The sequence below is a fragment of the Cataglyphis hispanica genome, chromosome 8 (assembly GCF_021464435.1).
Source record: "Cataglyphis hispanica isolate Lineage 1 chromosome 8, ULB_Chis1_1.0, whole genome shotgun sequence".
Taxonomy (NCBI): Eukaryota; Metazoa; Arthropoda; class Insecta; order Hymenoptera; family Formicidae; genus Cataglyphis; species Cataglyphis hispanica.
Window position 1 is genome coordinate 2,459,634 of NC_065961.1, and position 19,265 is coordinate 2,478,898.

The window sequence follows — 19,265 nt, forward strand, 5'->3', positions numbered from 1 at the left end:
AAGTTGCTTTTTATCTATATACAACCCTTTACATATTTACACACACACACACACACACATCGATCTCTGCTTATTAAACTGAGAAAACTTCAAAAGCGTTTTAAAATTACATTAGATGCGCGTTTATAAAATGCTTTTATTTTTTTTTTTTTTGTATAAAAATAAAAATAAAAATCTTGATACATACATGCGATAAAGAAATTTGAATGACAATCCATGTAATTAATTGTTAATTATTAAAATTTTTTTTCTAATTTTGCGAAATTAAAAATTTGTAATTTTATTTGTAAAATTTCTATAACCAAAATTAACTTTCTTCGAATATCTTATATTGTAATCTTTTTTTAATAATATATTAGCAAGATCATAGATTATCGCGAATTGTGCGTAATTACATATACAAATCTGTATGGGCGAAGAGATGATCGAGTTAATTTATTTAGTTCGATTAAATTGAAAGAAAGAGATGTTATTTTAAGCGAGATACGAATTTTTTTAGCACAACGCACGCGTGTTAGAATGCGTGGCGTGTATTTTGCGTGTTTATGCTAGCTAGTTGTGTTTTTTTTTTTTTTTTCAAGATTGTTGGCTCGCATCCCGCTTCCACGGGGGTGATTGAAGCGGAGGTGCTTTGGGCTCTGGAGAGGCGCGTTGCGACTCTGGAGCGGCAACTGCGAGAGCATCAGGAAGCTTTATACGCCACACCCTCCCTCGCTTTGCGGGAATTGAAACGCCAAGTGGATAGTTTCAAGAACAAATTGGAGAATAACGATCAGTTGAACTGGCTCAGTAAGTACTGGTATATTTAAATACAAAGTATTTCCGGATGACCTATTTTAAAGTATTACGTCAGTTGCTTTACAAAGGTAATTGTTTTTAATTACTGCAGAGATTCAGTGATGATTTTGCTAAATAATTTTGATGTAGAAATGCGTGGTTTCAATTGAAAGCATTTGCGGTCTTTTAACAAGGCATACTTTAAAGATTGATAAAGCTAAAATATATTTATTTTCAATTTTTTCTTTATAAAATTTGTCTATAATATGATAAAAGAGTGATTGATTATCTCGATGATTCTAAATATGGCGATATCGATCAGCTGATTGATTTAAGAGATGACAAAATTTCCGGATACACAAATTCGATTTTTATAATCGGATTCCGTGGCAGCGACACAATATCGAAATAAATGAAATAATTCAGCGATATGGAAATTCGGGACTAATATCAATTTTACTTTTGACATAAATGGCAAGCATTAGCGAAATGAAACGCTCTCTCTGGTCGGTGTCGTCATTATTCGTCGATAATTATACACATAATGATTCCTCTTTCCCCTCTCTCTCTCTCTCTAAATCTCTTTTTGGGTCCATTATCGTAATACAGCGCATACATAATAAAGTGCACGCAACTAAAAATTGATTTGTTCTTATGGTGCTGTTTTGTGTTTAATTTGAGGGCATTGACGGTGGACCGATATACAATATCGAAATGGAAAAATTGTGCAATTGTTTCTATCGTACAAAGAATCTTGATGACTTTGCGCTAGGCGGGATATTGAAATGAAATTGGAGATAAATTTATTTGCATTGACGCGTGAGAATCGCGGGCATCTTTTGTGCTTTTCAATTTGCTCTTCTTCGTTATATTTTTCTTGCGCTTTTAATTTATTGGATTTAATCCCATAGTTTTATATTTAGCGTCACATCTCGACTATTTGTTAAAAATAATAAAATTTTAATGATCTTATTTTAAAGAGATTATATAAAAATGTTTGAAGTATAATGAATTCGTGTTTTCATTAATTGTAAGTAGTTTTTCTCTAAAAATCCTTCGCTTTCGACGGCATTCGAAAATATGGAAACACCTGAAATTTCGATTTCATGCAACTCGATAATCCTATTAATATAATAATCCTAAATTCAATAGAATTAAATATGATTGAGTTCTAATTGCGGTTATCAAATCAATATTGAAGTATTGATTTTATTGTACATTAAATCATTCGAAAGCAGTTTTAATATTACGAATAATATCAAATAAAAAAATGTGGCATGCGACGAGATCAGGAAGACAATAAGTTAAAACGAATTGTGCTAAATAAGATAGAAATTTTAATTTTGTAAAATCAGAAAGAAAAATTAAATAAATAAGGGTTAATTTCATGGATTGTTATTCAAATATTTTTCTAATATTTTAATAAATCTCAAATTTCTGATTTGTCGTAGCATTTGAGAATTAATCTCGAAATGTCCTATTCGATACAATCGCAACGATACAAATTTTTCTCGAAATTTTTCTCCCTGCGCTAACATTTGATGCGGATCAAAATCTTAAGATATATTGGGATAAGTCGATCATCTCGGTCAAGTATAAAAGTTCCGCGAAAAGTTTTACGGCGCTGGCCGTTCGAAGGCGAATGATATACGAGCGAATAAACAGCGAGGATCGTGCGGCCGCTGAATAAATATTTGTTCATGCAGGGAACTGTTCCAGGTATTTCAGTTATCTTCAGCTTCTAATCGAGCTCATATGTAGGGTGATTTTCTGCACGTTTTCCGTAGACAAGAAAAACTTCACGATCAGCTATCATATTAATTGATCTTTTCATCTTTGCTTAAAATCAATCGTGCGTGATATCCTTTATCGTCGAAACATGATTCGCAAGAGATTTTGTGATTTGCGCTTTTATTGTGCATTTGTGATTTTCCGCAAAATTTTTACTAACAATAAGAGAAAATAGAAAATTTTCTGGCATAAAAGAGGACGGCGCGTGTATAAAGTTCAGTCGCTATATGTAGAAGGTAGCTCTCAGTGCGTGAAATACTTTTTATAAAATTTTGTCGCGCGACGTAAAATGACGCAGAGTTTATGGAGAAAATCAACATTCTTCGCGTTCGATGTATTTTTTTTTTATTACGGCTGATTGTTGTGTTGCAAGCTTCTTATAGCAAACGTGAAAGTTCTCAGGAGCTTAATCTGGAAATCGCTGTCTTCCGCAGGTCTTTACAAGCAACTTCCGGAGCCCATCTATATGGATTCCTGCCGCAGATTGCAATATCGCCGAAAGAGTGACAGCATGAAGCGGAAAGTTCGGGAGAAGTTTCTCAATATCTGGTGAGTCAATCAATATTTCGATTTGACTGATATGAAAACTGTACGACAGATTGTAGGCACCGATTCGTTTTTATATTCTTGGTTTTTTTAGTGTGAATGACACGTGACAAACTCTTGCGTTTATACAGAATGAATTAGAAAACGTAGTGAAAATCGTAAAGAATTAATTCTTGTTGAAAAAGAAGACAATTTTTCATACGAGATTTTTTGCACTTTCAAAAGACTAAACGAGAGAGAGACAGATTTTTGGAAATTATTCAAGAACATAAATATGAGATATCAATTTTTCGATTTTCAAAATCAGTGTTCTCAAAAATGTATGAGAGGTCTCGCATAAAAAAAAAATTGTATTCTGTACATTTATTCTCGAAAGAGAAATTATTTCCGTCTTGATTGGATTATGTTTCCACTCTGTACATAAAACATATAATAATTACATATATAAAGTATATAATAAAAAGAAAACAATCGCGCATATATAAGACAGAATAGCGAAAATCCGATAATTTCTTATCTTGCTTTTCACGAGGGAGACAAGTTCGTGTTTATCAACAACATAAAATAAATAAATAAAACATAGTGTTAGGAGAATCAACGAGACGTTTATCTGCTCTATATAGAGCGAGGTAGATCCTCTCCCAATACCGATATTACGTGGATAGTATTAGCAATGAGGTGCTTTTGCGCGGGATGTTTGATCGAAATGCCAATAGGCCGTTGTGTCGGACGTGCGGCCATCAGCGGCCGCGATGATTAAGCGGCTGCGATAATCCTATCTATTAAGCAGCAATATGCCGCTGTTTCCAGTTACATTGTTGTACAATACATGTACGGCGATTTGATCGATCCGACTTCGAAAATATAATACGAGTTTGCCGCGTTCCCCATGTCATTGTGATGAAACATTGATGCGTATCGATCGTTGATCGTGCGCGCAGATAGCACAAACGCGATCCGGACCTCGAAGATTGATCAGCCAGGGGAAGGGGGAAAATTGTTCAACGCGGTACGAGACGTTGATGGTTTCGTCGATGTAGGATGTCACTCGAAACTGCACTTTTCATGTACAAGAAATTTTTGTGCTTTCTATATGACCAGTTAAAAAGTTTTAAGACGTGACGATAATAATTAGATTAATATTAATCATTTGTTATATTCGTACGGTTGACAAGTTTTAAAGGAGATATTGTAATGATTAAATTAATTATTAATTAATGAGAAATTATATATAATTAAATTAAGTATTAATTATTAATTTTTTGCTCGTGAAGAGTCTTTAGATGAATTAATATTTATTTACGTTTAAATACGACTATATAGTCGTTGCAATTTATTGTAAAGCGAATGAGAGATTTGGACCATAATGATGATGAAGTCATATTGCAATTGCTCTATTGAAATATCCTCTATTGAACGTTACAGTCAATAAAGCGTCCACATCGATGGCTTAATTTTCTGTATTGAACGTCAAAGATCAAAGGATGCGGAGCGCAAAATTAATTACGTAGCGATGTAGAAAGTATGGAGAATTTTCGAGGAACGATTATATCGGTGAATTAGGGATAAACTATTCGGTTGGAAGAAAATATCGATTGTATCGTGTATTGAAATATCAGAGAAAATGATTGTCGGGAATAAAGATATCGATCAATTCCCATTTTAAAGCCACAAAAGAGATAAAAAATTGACCAGCAACTCAACTTCCCGTGAAATCTCGACACGCAAACAGTCACGTTCTTGCTGGACACCTCTATCTCCATTTTCCGATTTTGCGTATATTAAACGCGAATATGTACTTGTTATTGCGCCCCTTTTTTTTAACGAAATTTTTTCAATGATGAATTCAGATTCATGCATCGTTATATTTCTTGAATAAAAGTTGCATACATCGTGAAACACGTTCGATAAAATATGAATTTTGCAACCACAAGCTTTAGAGACATACGGGAATATTTTAGTATGAGTTTTATCGCGAGACATATATAGATATATAAAGATGGATAGATATAAAAGAGCTTTTTTAATTTGACGGATTTAAATGAAAATCTCGCGATTCGCGGTTAAGGATTATTTCTGCTACCTCTCTTCGCGCGCACAGAATATCACATTTATTCTCGAGACAATCGATAGTGACGAAACACTTCGCAAATAACAGCTAGAAAACGAATGAATCGTTGAAGTTGATTGATTGATCTACGATGATGCGAGCGCGGTCTAATGAATCTTTTTCTAAGGACGATGTCTACTCTGGCGGAAGATCACCACTGACAGTGTCGCGGCAATAAATCCCAGATAAGACATATCGATTTTGTGCCGCTGAAAATGAACGAGTCGTTAAATCACATCTGCAGAATGTGAGCGACATTGCGATACTACGATTGAGAAACGATACAAGATTGATTTATTTTGAATTACAAGAAAAATTATAAAATATTAGGCGAAAAATTATGAAATAATATGAGAACATGAATACATAATATGCTCTAATTTTTTGTAATTCACTGTCTTTATTCATGAGATTATTATAAAATAGGAATATATTGATAAAGATAACTTTTTAAAGATTTTCGAAAGAAATAAGAGATATTTTGTTAAAGAAGAAGTCTTATGATATAAAAACAATAATTTTTAATATCAAAAAATTGTGTATCTCAGATGTTCATCAGCCGATTAGTGATTTTGAGAATGCAGAGCAGATTGTTTGAGCATAAAAAGATAACTGTTTTATACGATATTATTGAGCACACTCGTGTAAACATATACGAATGAAATAATACACATAAGAGAAATTCAGATGTACGCAGTAGTAAAAGCCGTCGCCGATCAGACGCGCGTCGATGCCGAATCGATTCTAATATTAAAACCGCTTTATATTGATTACTGAGATTGCTTGAATCTAAATTGATATTGGCACACGTGAGTGAAGTCTGGTTCTAAATTTTACTTAACTATAACGCGTACAGTGTAAACACACGATGAGATCTAACGAGCAAGTAGCGCTATATAATCGACGTAGTCGTTATCGTTGCCGCATTTTCATTAGCTAGGCTAATCGCAAAACGAAATAACGTTTATTATATCAATATTATATTTTACAATATCGCTTCTTAATATTACGCAGGATTAATAGAAAAATTCGCGAACGCGCGAACGCACATTTAATGAAATAATCGTTACTTTTAGCAATATGTAATAAAACTCATACAAATTGTTAATTGCTGAAGCGTTAATGGATCTCGACGGAAATTCCGATATTAAATTTTGCTAGAATCGAAGTAGGAACAATTGAATCGTTTATACTTTATGAATTCACTAATAACCGATGAGCATACTTTACATCTCCAATTACACGAGTTACTTGTATAACAATGCACTTCCCGAGATATATCTTCGGATTATCAATTTAATTATAATTTATCTCATATACGCATCTTTTTCCTGAATTCGCCATTTAGATTTATTCAATATTTCAATTTTTTAATTTACAGACAAAATGTTATTTGTCAAAATAATATTTTGTGCGTAAATTTAAATCTTATAACTTTTCTCTCTCTTTCTATAAAGAATTTTTCACCTCGGTTCTACCTGTAAACGGGAAATGCATAGAATATCAATATCGGACACCTTATATACTTTGTTCAGTTGCTCGTGTGCGCTTTATCACTCTCCTTTGCAATATCGAGAAATTGAAAGAATAGCGTCTGATTTTACATGCGTCTGAGATGTTTTAAAAATGAAAACAAGATGAACAGGAGGTGACATGTGTCATATAACGGAAGGAGGCAGGACGCTTTTCCAATGTATTTTTCGCGAAACATTGGAGGATGTAGACACCGTGGAAAGATGATGAGGTGCAAAGTGCACAGCTTCTCGTGTCTTAAAATAGAAAATATACGCGCGTAATATTGACATTATTGGAATGCCACAGAATGCGATTGTTATCTAATATAAAAAATATAGTAATTTTTATAAAGTATTTTTAAAAAATATCTAACTTGCGCAATGATTATCTTTTTACAATCTTCTGATTCATGAAATACGCGATCTCGCGAAATCATTGAATATTAAAATGCCAGATTCGTCCGTGTTTTGTTAATAAAAGAAGAATAAAAGAGAAAAAAACGGTTCGATTTGTCATTATTAGAAATGGCAAAAAAAATATTCGAAATATGAGAATGTTTTTTTTTTCTTGGTAATGTAATATAGGAATAATTAATTTTGATATTAATTAAAATTTGATATGAAATAATATTATATATACGAAATAAAATAGTCAATTTTATGAATTAGAAATAAATATTTTAGTAGTAACGCTTTTAACGTGTTTTGTCTTATGAACATTTATCTCTTTTTTTTCATTTTTAGAATTACGTTTAAAATATAATAAATTATTATACAATTTGTATAATATTTAACGATAATTTATGATTTTAATATAGGATTTTTAAAAGGAAATAACAGAGATAATTTCAGTCAAGCTTCTTCGAGCGGGGATATTATTACGAACATTCGTGTTTGGATTTCTATTTAATTACGATTTTACACTCGATTGCAACGTGTCTGCATATTCGAAGATATGAAATCTCAATTCGCGCAGCAAAAATAACATGTCGATTTTAGGACGACTGTGTGTGCGCGAGGATTCGGGTCGAGCAATTTTAATCGAACGATAATCTGCTAGAATGATTTCATCTGTTTATTTGTATTTTGCGGATATCGGTCATCAGTTTACTTTATAATTCATGTCTCTTTTATTTCAAATTCCTGGATGTTGCGTTAAAATTTTATACTATATGTTCCGTTCATTCCGCGTAATTTACAATTAAATATTTATAGCGAACACATCGCGTATATTCATCGCGATTCGTGATGTATGCAGCGAGATTATTAATTCTCAGTATATATCTGGCAATTCTTAACTCGTAATTGTAAGCGGAGAACATTCGAATGATATTTCACAAATGGCGATGCAAAAATTTAGCGAGCGAACTTCTTGACTTTTTTGTGCCTGAATGCTTTGCAGACAACCGCGGTGCTAATTAAACGAACGTCAAACCGTTCAAGAAAAAGCTAAACCTACAAATAGACAATTAATTAACAATTTCATTAGAGATTGCAACATGCGCCTGCGTTTGCAAATCATAAATAACGTAAGATCGCTTCTAAAGTGTTTATTCTATTATAGAAGAATTAATTTATTCTATAGATTATTTTGTTGAATTATATGATTTATTGATGATTATCTTATCCGTTTTCTCTCGTGAGAGAGCAGTTTTCTATTAAATCTTAAAAAAATCTATTACAAGTCAAATGAAAATTTCTGTGAAGAGCGTTAAATTGCAGATATTATTCTGTGTTACATGCGTGAATAATCAAGCTATTGTGCAGCCATACTCATAATGATACAACAACAATTTCTGATAACACTCATGTATACAGTTGATACACCATACATATTAATTGATAGATCGCGTTCGCGAAACCGGAAGAGCAACAATCTGATTAACAAACCCACGTGAATTGTAACGCAAATATTTGGCGATTTGATTTTGGTGATATTGCTTTTCTATAAAATAAATAATGAAAACTTGGGTTTTCAACCCCCCGCTCAGCGGGGGAGAGAAAATTAGCCCGTCAGTAAAACGAAGATCAAAGATGACACTTCGACCTTTTCAGGCTTCTTGCACAGAAAGATAGAAGTAACACGCTGTCGAGAGTTGTTCTTTACGTCACTCGTCTGTCTATCAAAATGTCTCGCCTCGTCTCGGCAACGTCTGACTTGCTCGAGGGTGCGTTTGCAAACGCAATTAAATACGAATATATCTGCGTAGCGACTAAACATCGACTCGGTAAGACTTGACCTTTCAAGATCGCGGATCGATTTTGCAGAGATATCTTGGCATGAAAACGTTCGGCGTCATTTGATGGAGATAATATCGTTCTATGAAACTCGTACTCTTTCGTCTTCAAATCTTGCAGAGCGAAATTAAAGATTCACAAAGAGATATTGTGTATTAATGTTTATCAAAACATTTAATTTAAAAAAAAAGATGGTTTGCAGATAAAAATATGAAACTTTTCACAAAAATTAGATTATATATATAATCGAAAAAGTTTAATACGTTTCTTGTCAAAAGAATTCAGTTTGAAAGTTAAATTTAAGCATAAAATGAGGAAAAAGAGAAAAAAATTATAAAATAAGAATAAGGCGACTGTCGGATACCGTTGACATTTAATTTCGATAAAGCTTTTTCAACTTTTCATATATTTGCGACACTGAATGAAACAGCTGATCGCTTTAACCTTTTAAAAACTTCTCTAAGGGGACATTGAATTGTTGTATTAAAATTATTTCATTACATAACATTCGGATTTTTTTTACATGGTGTTCAGGAAGTATAATAAGCACGTGAACGAATAAGATTTTAGATATGTGTGTGGGTTTTTTTAAAGCTCCTTAACGCGCGTACGTGTTTTCACATGCATTAATGCGGGGCAAGCTCTGGGTGCTATAAAGAAAGACCCTGAAGAGCTTCAACTTTTCATCCTCGAGAACGCTCTTTATGTCAGAGCGTTTTATGGAGCACGTCGCATCGTTTTAAGACGCGTATCGTGCGAAGAAATCGCAAAGATCTTTGTAATATCTTTAGTAACAACTTTCAGCATTTCTCTGTACAGTTCCCTGTTCGAAAGTTCTTTATATTTAGAAAAATTATATATTTGCTTGTTTCTCCAGTTTTAGCTTGATGACTTTGAAAATTGTTTCTTAACTTTAGCCTTACAAAAGGATAACGAGACAGTAAATTATAAATTTAAAATTCTTTGTTCATCTACATTTTTCTCTCTTTTTCTTTTAAATTCATTCAGTCATGAGGAAATTTTCCGTTTCCCGATTGTATGATAATTTTTATCTGAACTTTTTCTACGTGCGAGGATAGGAGATGAAATGTTCGAGTAAAGTGCGAGAGAAATAAATGATTTTTAATGAAGAATGTTAAGCGGAACAATTACATGGCTTGAATGGGGTGTTTCTCTGCATATGCATCGCGCATATTTTACGCCTTCACACATGTATGCCTTTTGTTCGTGTGTAATTTTCTCTTTTATATTCATAGGGCGCGTGACGCAAGCGCGAAGCGATAAACTTATGGCTTGGGGGAGAGGGAGGAGGAGAATATACTTTAAAAATCTCACGCTTCAGGAGCAGTTAGACGATCGCGAGATTAATCCGCGCATCATGTGGCGCCGTAATTCGTTTATCGGCTGACTAGAATTTTCGACGGAATTAGTGTCAAAATAAATGTAATAACGTTGATGATGGGCGCGAATTGAGCGGACAATGCAGTTAAATAAATGTCATTATATGATGTACACGTGTTGTAAATTGTGATCCAGAAACTTTCGAAACTGTCTCGATGATACGGCGTTAAACTTTTGTATTAGACTCTTGTGATTCATTACTGCTCTCGCGGGAGAAAGTTTTTCTCCAGAGAAAAGACCAACAAATCGAGAGGAGACTTTGGGAGGTAATCCCGGAAATCTTCCGGAGATCTCACACGCCAAGAAGTTTGGCGACTTAAGTGGCCTAATCCTATTTCGCTTCGAAGTACCACATTCTTATGTAGATGCATTTGAATGAGAGGCTGACCTTAATACTCCGAGTATCCCAAGGGGTGTTTCTCTATATCTTCTACATTATTCTGCTGTAAGGTCGATAGTATTTTATTTCGAGAACGATATATAAATTAATAAAATATATACATGTGGTAGTTTTATGATTTTCTTTGAATTAAATTATTTTTTTATTCTTAAAATAGATTTTTAATTTTTTTTTTTTAATTGTGCTTAACTTTAATAAAGTCGTCTATTGATAGTTATTTCAGTAAAATGGCATAACTTTGTGTATTACTATTCTTATTATAATTCACGAAATTATTTTTTTTATGAAAAGAGCTTGCATACATGCGAACAAAATCAATGGAATAGGACGAACGTTAAAAATCTTTCCTCCGATTGTTTCTACTTCCGTACAAGATTGCATCGTTATGCAAATCGCGCACAGTTTAAGCGACATTCGCAGCGAGACGCGTTTCTGTATCTTCCCAGAGAAGTCACACCCGCGGCGATTCGACACAGTACATTAAGTCGGACTGCCATTTATCGTAATTTACCGGCGATTCTACCTTCCGATCGATTAGGACCTTGTGATAGCGGGGAGGAATCGGAGACTCTCGCTTCCGGGCAAGGTTTCCGCATCACTCGAAGTGAGTCCGCAATAATCGCTTCCTCTTTTTTCCGTTCAGCTTTCTTACGTCACAATTTTCTATTCTTTTTTTCATAATGTATTTGGGACAGTCAAACCATTGGGTGTCGAAATTGGATGGGAAGAAAGTAAAGTCTTACATGGGAGAATCTCTTCTGCACATTTAATCAATGAAAATCGTCTCTTCCTGGTCACACATATATGTGTGTGTGTCGCGATTTTCGATACATCCGTTATAATGGTCTATAAACTCTTTTATAGCTTTCTTTTTTACTTGGAAAAATGGCGGTAATCATACTGTGATTATTATATTTATCTTGCATATATATCGAAAATATATATGTCGAATATAAGTGAAGTTTTTATTACATCATATGCGATATCATAACGGGTGCGATGATAGATGCATTTGTTAGACGCGATAAGAGAGAAGGATACCCATTTCCGATGCTAACAATCTAAACAATCTAGGAAATGGAGGGTCAACCTTTTATCGCGCGCGAAAATCGGGTTAAGTCGTTCTAATCAATTCGTCAACATGATATTTATATGATAGAGTATAAGTCAACTACACTATCGGTAACATGATATGAGATTGACTGGAAAGAGAAGAGAAGCAAACGACTATGATCTCAACTGCCTTCATCGGTCAATCGATCGAACTTTAACCGAGTCGGACCGAGCAATTTTTCTTAATCAGAAAGTTGATTAATTATAATTGAGCTAATAATCGCTAATTGTTAGTAGAGGATGATTCTAGGAACAACATCGTGCAATTATTTACCAATTCTTTTGCCGCGCGAATATTACAATATACATAAAAAATGTCAAAAGATCAGTGTATATCAGCTGATTTATCGCTTCGAAATTTTATCAAAATATTAAACGCTTTATGAAATAATTCTATGCCGAATATTCTATTTTTCTCCATTTCTGATTGATTATTAATCAATTGATTGAATAATAAATATTTATTAATCAATTAATTAGAAAATATGATAAATAATAAACTGATTGATACATAACGGTTTTTCATTACCTTAATTATCCAATACAATTTATATATTATTCTACGCTCTATATATCAATTGTGTTTCCCGCTACTTGAATTTTCGGAAATTTGTATGGAAATTTTATTTCGCTTTTCCCAAAATGATGATAATAATTGAATTATACAATATAATTTATTGGCGAGAAAAATTTAAAGCGCAATGCAATTACGCTTTTAGAAACAATGTTTTGTACGCGTGAAACGAAATAAAATCTATAAAACAAGAAAAATCATCACTTTTCGTGGATTTCGAGATCTCGCGAGTGCATCATTTATTTCTATTATAGTCACCAGCTTACGTCAAGATTATATCAGAAATAGTGTTATTAGATTTTTGATTACGGTTCTAATTGTAGAGATATTTTAATTGGAAGTACATTACATAAGAATTTTTTTTGGATAAGCTTGATACGTCGAAGAAAAGAATTGTCAACAGAAGGTGCAAATAAAAAGTTAAACAAAGATAACTGATTTAAGAAAATTTCCGTAGTAGACACACAATGCCTCTATTCACTCGCGAGAGTTTCGCTCGCTTCCGTTCATCATTTTATTTATCGTTTCCTTCGGCGGCGGTTATTCGACTTTGTCGCGTTACCGCAAAACGCCATTAAGCTACCGTTATCTAGGTAATAAGGGTCTTTAGTCGCGCGCTTAAGGCGCCTATAATGACGGGCGTCTCACAAAGCGCGCGTTACCGCGATTCGACATGCCGGCTAAACGTGGATTGCCAATTAGTGGTCGTAAGTAAATAAGCGTTCTCATCTCCCGGTAAAGGTCTCTTCCGCACGCGCGAAAAGAAAAAAAAACACGTAAGATGCTCTTATGGGACATCTTCTACAGTATCCATGGAATGTATATCATTAATCTCAAGAAATGCACAAAACACAAATAAATGATTGTTTTTTAATTTTTTCCCCATGAGCTGTTTCGCTCAGGTTCATAAAGTTATTGAAGCATAAAATAATAGTATAATAAAAATATAATTTGGTAAATGGATATTATTAGTTAATTATAATATTTCTATTTGTTTTTGTTCATTAAAGTAACGACTTCCTTGTTTCTACAAGTGATGCAATATTTTTGTGATCGATAGTGTAATTTCTATTACAAACTTTGCTTTAACATAATGAATTTTTAAATATTATTTCAATAATGTTATTTTTATCTTTTTTTTTTTTACAAAAAAAGCTCGCTATTTGTTCATCTGTTTATTCGTTGGTATTTTGTTTACATAAAAATCAAAAAAAGGAGATGAATTTTTATACTTTTACTAATCTAATATAAATGTTCCGTTTATTTTACATTGCAACCATTAAAATAATTTGATCGGTAATTTTAATCAATATTATAATCAAATACTCGTCAGGCGCGAGAATTATAAATATATAATTATTTAAATATTATATTATTCGAAAACACGTAGTATATATGTAATTATACATTTATATCGTGAGCGCACGTGCTATTTGGATTACAAGCGGTCCGATCTCGCGTAAATTTAATGAGTTTGTACAGCGAGCCGATTATATTATCGCTGAAATTATGACTTGAAGTATAAAATTGTGAATCGCGTAATCATCAGCACTTCGCTAAATACGTAATCACGAGTGACGATATGTACTGACACAATACAATACCGCCGCGATGGCAGCAAATCGATATCCGCGCCCGATACAATCCTGATCATCCCAACATAGGTCAGGCCGGTGTTGATTTAGTCGAATGCGAGCGGATAACCCATTATCTGTCAAAGTATCGAAGAGCCGTTGGCCGAGGCACTCCATCAAACTGACGTATTAATCTGATTAATCCCCGCGCAGTTGTCGACGCGAGGGTAAAGCGTTATAATTAACACTCGAATACTTGCCTTTGCGTCATATCGATCAACTTTAGCGCAATCCTTTAACTGTAAGGAAGAAACAAGGTATAATATATTTTGTGCTAAAGAAGATTTTACAATCTTTACTTTTTTTCTTCTTTTTCGAGTAAAAAAAAAGATAAAAGTATTTAACGATTTATCTCTTATCTTTACTTCAATTGATTTAATTTGAAGCATTTCTTCGAACATGCGGTTAAGCGAGATAAAGAACAGTTCTTGTTGACGACGCAAAAATTTTTCAAAGTGATAACAAAGATTAATAAACATCATAAAATTATTAAAAAATAGCGAGCCCTTTTTCTTTCACATTTAATAATCGTGGATAAAGGATAAAATTATTGAGATCTTTTTCTACTAGTATTACTTTTTTAAAATTATTTTATTTCACGGTACATTTAATTACTTTATTACAGTCTATATTGCGCGTTTATGTATCAATTCACTACTAAATTAATTACACTAGAAAGCTTGATAAATATCAGAAAGGTGAATCTGCCAGACGAAGGGAATTATAAATCGTTTTGTATCGTTTTCAGCGACGTAACAATCTCGTCGAGTGTCCGCGAATGGCTACGCTCGCCGGCTTTCGACGCGCGACAATGGGAAGATGAAGAGCTACTATTGATGCTGCAGACCATGTTCGTCGATCTTGACCTGCCTGAGAAGTTCAACATTCCCTTGCCGATTCTGAGGAACTTTCTTTACGAGGTCTACAATAATTACAACGAGGTGCCATTTCATAATTTCAGGCACTGCTTCTGCGTGGCACAAATGGTAAGTATCTCGTTTTTTTTATTATTCGAATTTTGTTATCCTTCGAGAAGAAACGAACGGAGAGATGGTAGTGCAACGTATTAATAGTAGTCTATTTTAATGTACATTGATGAAAATGCTATTGTAATTATAGGAAGAAAACGAAGATATTTTGTTCGCCGAAAAAAAAAATTCTAGAATTTTTTTTTTTTTCTTTTTTTCCAAATGAAAGAAGTGTATATCAACGTAAATCGAATTTTCAATTATCAATTATCGAGCACTTAATATCAGTGTATTATAAGAAATCTTATCTATATTACACTTTAAAAAAATTACACGCAATATTTTTGTAGTGATATGTAATCAATCTTAGAGTGAAATGTCAACAGTTTTTTTCATTAAATATATAGTACTTTATTAAATTGTAGAGTGTTTACAATGATAAATACATCACGTTATTTTCGCAGTTTTCATGTCTTCAGAAAATATATTTTAATTTAATTAGTCATAGCAATGCTTGTGTTTTAATTAACATAATTAGCAAAGTATATTTATGATTCTTGCGGGATAACTCTGTATGACATGACTTTAAACGTGAAAATTAACAACATTGTAAATTAAATTTTTCTTTTTATGATTGATCGAAATACGCATGCATGGCAAATATCTTTTTAGCTGTAGATCCAAAAAGAGCCATCGATTCAGTATTAATTGATTTGTCCAGATGTACGCGATAGCCTGGGCGGTGGATCTTCCGTCGAAAATTGGCGACCTCGAGGTTCTCATACTGATCGTCTCCTGCATCTGTCACGATCTCGATCATCCAGGCTACAATAATATCTATCAGATAAACGCGCGGACCGAACTGGCACTACGTTACAATGATATCTCGCCCTTGGAGAATCATCATTGTTCCGTGGCGTTCCGGGTCCTGGAGGCGCCCGAATGCAACATCCTCGCGTCCTTGGACAATCCTACCTATAGAATAGTGCGCGAGGGCATTATACGATGTATCCTGGCGACCGACATGGCTCGGCACAACGAGATCCTCGGCCAGTTTACCGATATCATTCCCGAATTCGATTATACTAACAAAGCGCACATAAATCTGGTAAATGTACCAACTAATGAAGTTGATAAGTTAGTTACTAATTTAATTGAATGAAACATTTAATCAATGCAATCGTGTATTTTGCAGCTATCCATGATTCTTATTAAGGTGGCCGACATAAGTAATGAAGCGCGTCCGATGGAAGTCGCGGAACCGTGGCTGGACAGGTTACTTCAAGAGTTCTTTAAACAGAGCGATGCGGAGAAACTTGAGGGTCTTCCGGTCACGCCATTCATGGATCGCGACAAAGTGACCAAACCATCGTCTCAGGTTAGCTTCATCGGCCTAGTTCTTCTTCCTCTCTTCGAAGCCCTCGGCGAACTTCTTCCCGAGCTACAGGTATTCTCTGTTCTCTTTTATACGTGGATTAATTTATTTATTTATTATGCATTTATTTGCATAATAAATGCATAATGAAATAAATCGGCAATTATTCTTGTATAAATTCTTCAAATTTTTTTTTTTTTGTTGCGTGAAAAGATCTGTTATATCTCTTATGTATATGAAACCTTGCTTTTCAGAATCTCATAGTTCAACCGGTTAGAGAAGCTCTGGAGTACTATCGCAGACTGAACGAAGCTGCCAAAGACGAACGCCATCATCGGAAAAGTGTCATAGATGTCGGAGAATCGGGCATATCCAACGCACCGAGCGGTGTTGGATCGTCTGCCGTCGTCAAATCCACGTCATCGCACAGCATGCGTTCGAAGCGATCTGCCACGACGATCCATTCGCGCTCGCGCTCTACCGATGACGATATTACGGAGAACTTGACGATGGAAGAGATGGAAAACGTCGAGAGCTCTGATCCGGAGACCGCCACAGAAGTAGAAATCAGCGAGAAGACGCTCAAATTCAAGATCTCCACCGAAGGAACGTTGGCCGGCCCGACCATCGGCCGGAAGAGTTGCCCCAGCAGCCGCAAGGGCAGCCGGGAGAAATCCTCGTTAGATCATCATAATCAAGATCTGATTAAAGCTGTTCGGGAATACGAACGTGAGAGGAGACGCAGCAGGGGCGAAAATCTTGGTAGCGATCTCAGTTCGCCGGTCAGCGCAAGATCTGCCGAAAGTACGCGTATTCTCGAGGAAATGGAGAAGGAGGCGAAGACATTTCTAGTCGCCAAAATTGAAGGCAGAACGCCAGAGGGAAACGGTAATATCGTCGTGGCAGAGACCCACTTGCAACCGAAGAATAACGTGAAGAAAACCGGCAACATCATAGAGAATGATCAGGAAATCCGATCTAGTCGTAAGGACGCACACGGCAGTCGAGAGTCGATCAATTTGCGATGTTGCTGCGACGATAGAACTGGGTCAAATAATCACAAGTCTTTATTGTCACGACTGAAAATCTTTACGGATCGTCTAAGCAGCAGTTTTGACTCTAGGGAGTCGTCCAGTCCAAAACCAAAGCACGCATCCAAGATGCTCACTAAAAGCAACTCGGTGAGCAGTGGTTCCACTGCGACCTCGAGGAGGCACAACAATTCTTTATTTATCTGTAAGCGCTGCAACCTTATTAAGTCTTCGATTAAGGACAGCAAAGCTATCGCAACTGTGGTAGAGTTATCGTCGGTTGACAAACGAGCGATGACTCTGCCCAAGGTTCGTAAATCCACGGATAGTAAAAACAAAAGCTGGCGGACGGTGTTCACTAAAGAAAAGAGATCGTCTACTTCTTTAGAAGCTTTGCCGGCAGCCGGTTCGTTTTCCAAACACCGTAGAAATTTATCGAATCCCGAGGGCAAGTCTCAGAGTATGAAGGAAGTGAAAAGATCTCGACAGGATCTAGACATTGAGTTCCAAGAAATCGATGTACGTCCGAAGCAGCAACAACCTGAAATCATAGTCAATCCCGATGATACCTCATGCGACATTGAAGAGGATCTCGGCAAGATAGAGATTAGAAGAAGCTCAGCCAGCATGGAGGACATTTCTCAAATGGCAAAGCAGGCAGAAGCGGTCATATTGGGTTCGCTGAATTCCAAGACGGAGGAACGCCCGCACACCGGTAGTTTGGACACGATGCTCTGGAAGGAAGTGCCCAAATCACGAAAGAAGCATTCCACCATGTTCGCGTCACCCGCCGCGACCAAAAAATTCTCGCCTGGTTTATTCTCGCGATTCAAACCCGGGCAAATGAGCATTGATAGTACTCGGAGCAACAGCAACAGCGATTCTCTGCATGATCACGGTTCACAAAGCGGCTGGATATCCTCGTTGACAGCCAGTTTCAGGCCAAAGAGGCACCCGAATGAAACACCGCTGTCACCGCATCCACCTAGGTCACCTAGCAGAGAGGAGATTAAGTGATACGTCCTTGTGGTCGAGGATTCCTCTGAGAAGAAACTCGGGCTTCGTAGGTGGTCCGAAAACCTGTTCTGCTGCAACAGTTAGGACTCAAATGGAAAAAGTTTGAGCCTAGTTTAAGAAATATCCGGGAATATGTCTGTCGCGTTGCAATACAAGAGAAATTAGTAAAATAATTATCAAGAAAATTTTTGAAGAGGTTTAAATTTTTTAACACAGGAATGATCATGTTTTTCGTTGGATATTAATTATTGATATCGATTAATAACTGCAATGTGCAGACATCAAACTCCGATCAAATGCATCGGTGATATTTATTATAAATATATGTCGCGACATAAAAAGTAGAATGAATTTTTGTGATTAATTCATATTATGATGATTAATGTCACATTGCAAAATGTGTGCGTGTAATATAGGAGAATAAAATCTATTCTCGTATAATTAAAAGCAGTCAATTTCGAACAAACATAATATTTGTTCGAGAAAGCCATCGAAAAATAAAAAACAAAATGTTAATTATATCTAGATATATAGATTCCGATTAAATTGAATTCTTTTTAATTGAATTTTTCTTGTGGAGGGATCCTCATACGACCATAATTTTATGCCATTGACTTTGGGTATTTTATGTCATAACGACGCGAAGTCACAAGAATCGAGATATTTTATTTGCGAGGGACATCTACGGCCTGCGGAAAACGAGGATGTATGTATGTATGTATGTATGTATATATATATATATATATATATATATATATATATATATATATATACAT

At 35.0% G+C, this 19,265-nt stretch overlaps 1 protein-coding gene across 2 annotated transcripts in view; it reads left to right on the forward strand.

Annotated features, from left to right (window-relative positions):
- Positions 1-19,262, forward strand: part of LOC126851381 (uncharacterized) — a 127,836-nt gene extending 108,574 nt beyond the window's left edge. For both annotated transcript variants that reach the window (XM_050595292.1, XM_050595293.1), the window contains 6 exons: positions 582-789; positions 3,003-3,117; positions 14,847-15,084; positions 15,788-16,174; positions 16,262-16,513; positions 16,696-19,262. In XM_050595292.1, the coding sequence (XP_050451249.1) occupies positions 582-789; positions 3,003-3,117; positions 14,847-15,084; positions 15,788-16,174; positions 16,262-16,513; positions 16,696-18,489 (2,994 nt within the window). In that variant the 3' untranslated portion in view covers positions 18,490-19,262. The remainder of the gene's footprint in view (positions 1-581; positions 790-3,002; positions 3,118-14,846; positions 15,085-15,787; positions 16,175-16,261; positions 16,514-16,695) is intronic.
- The last annotated feature ends 3 nt before the right edge of the window (positions 19,263-19,265 follow it).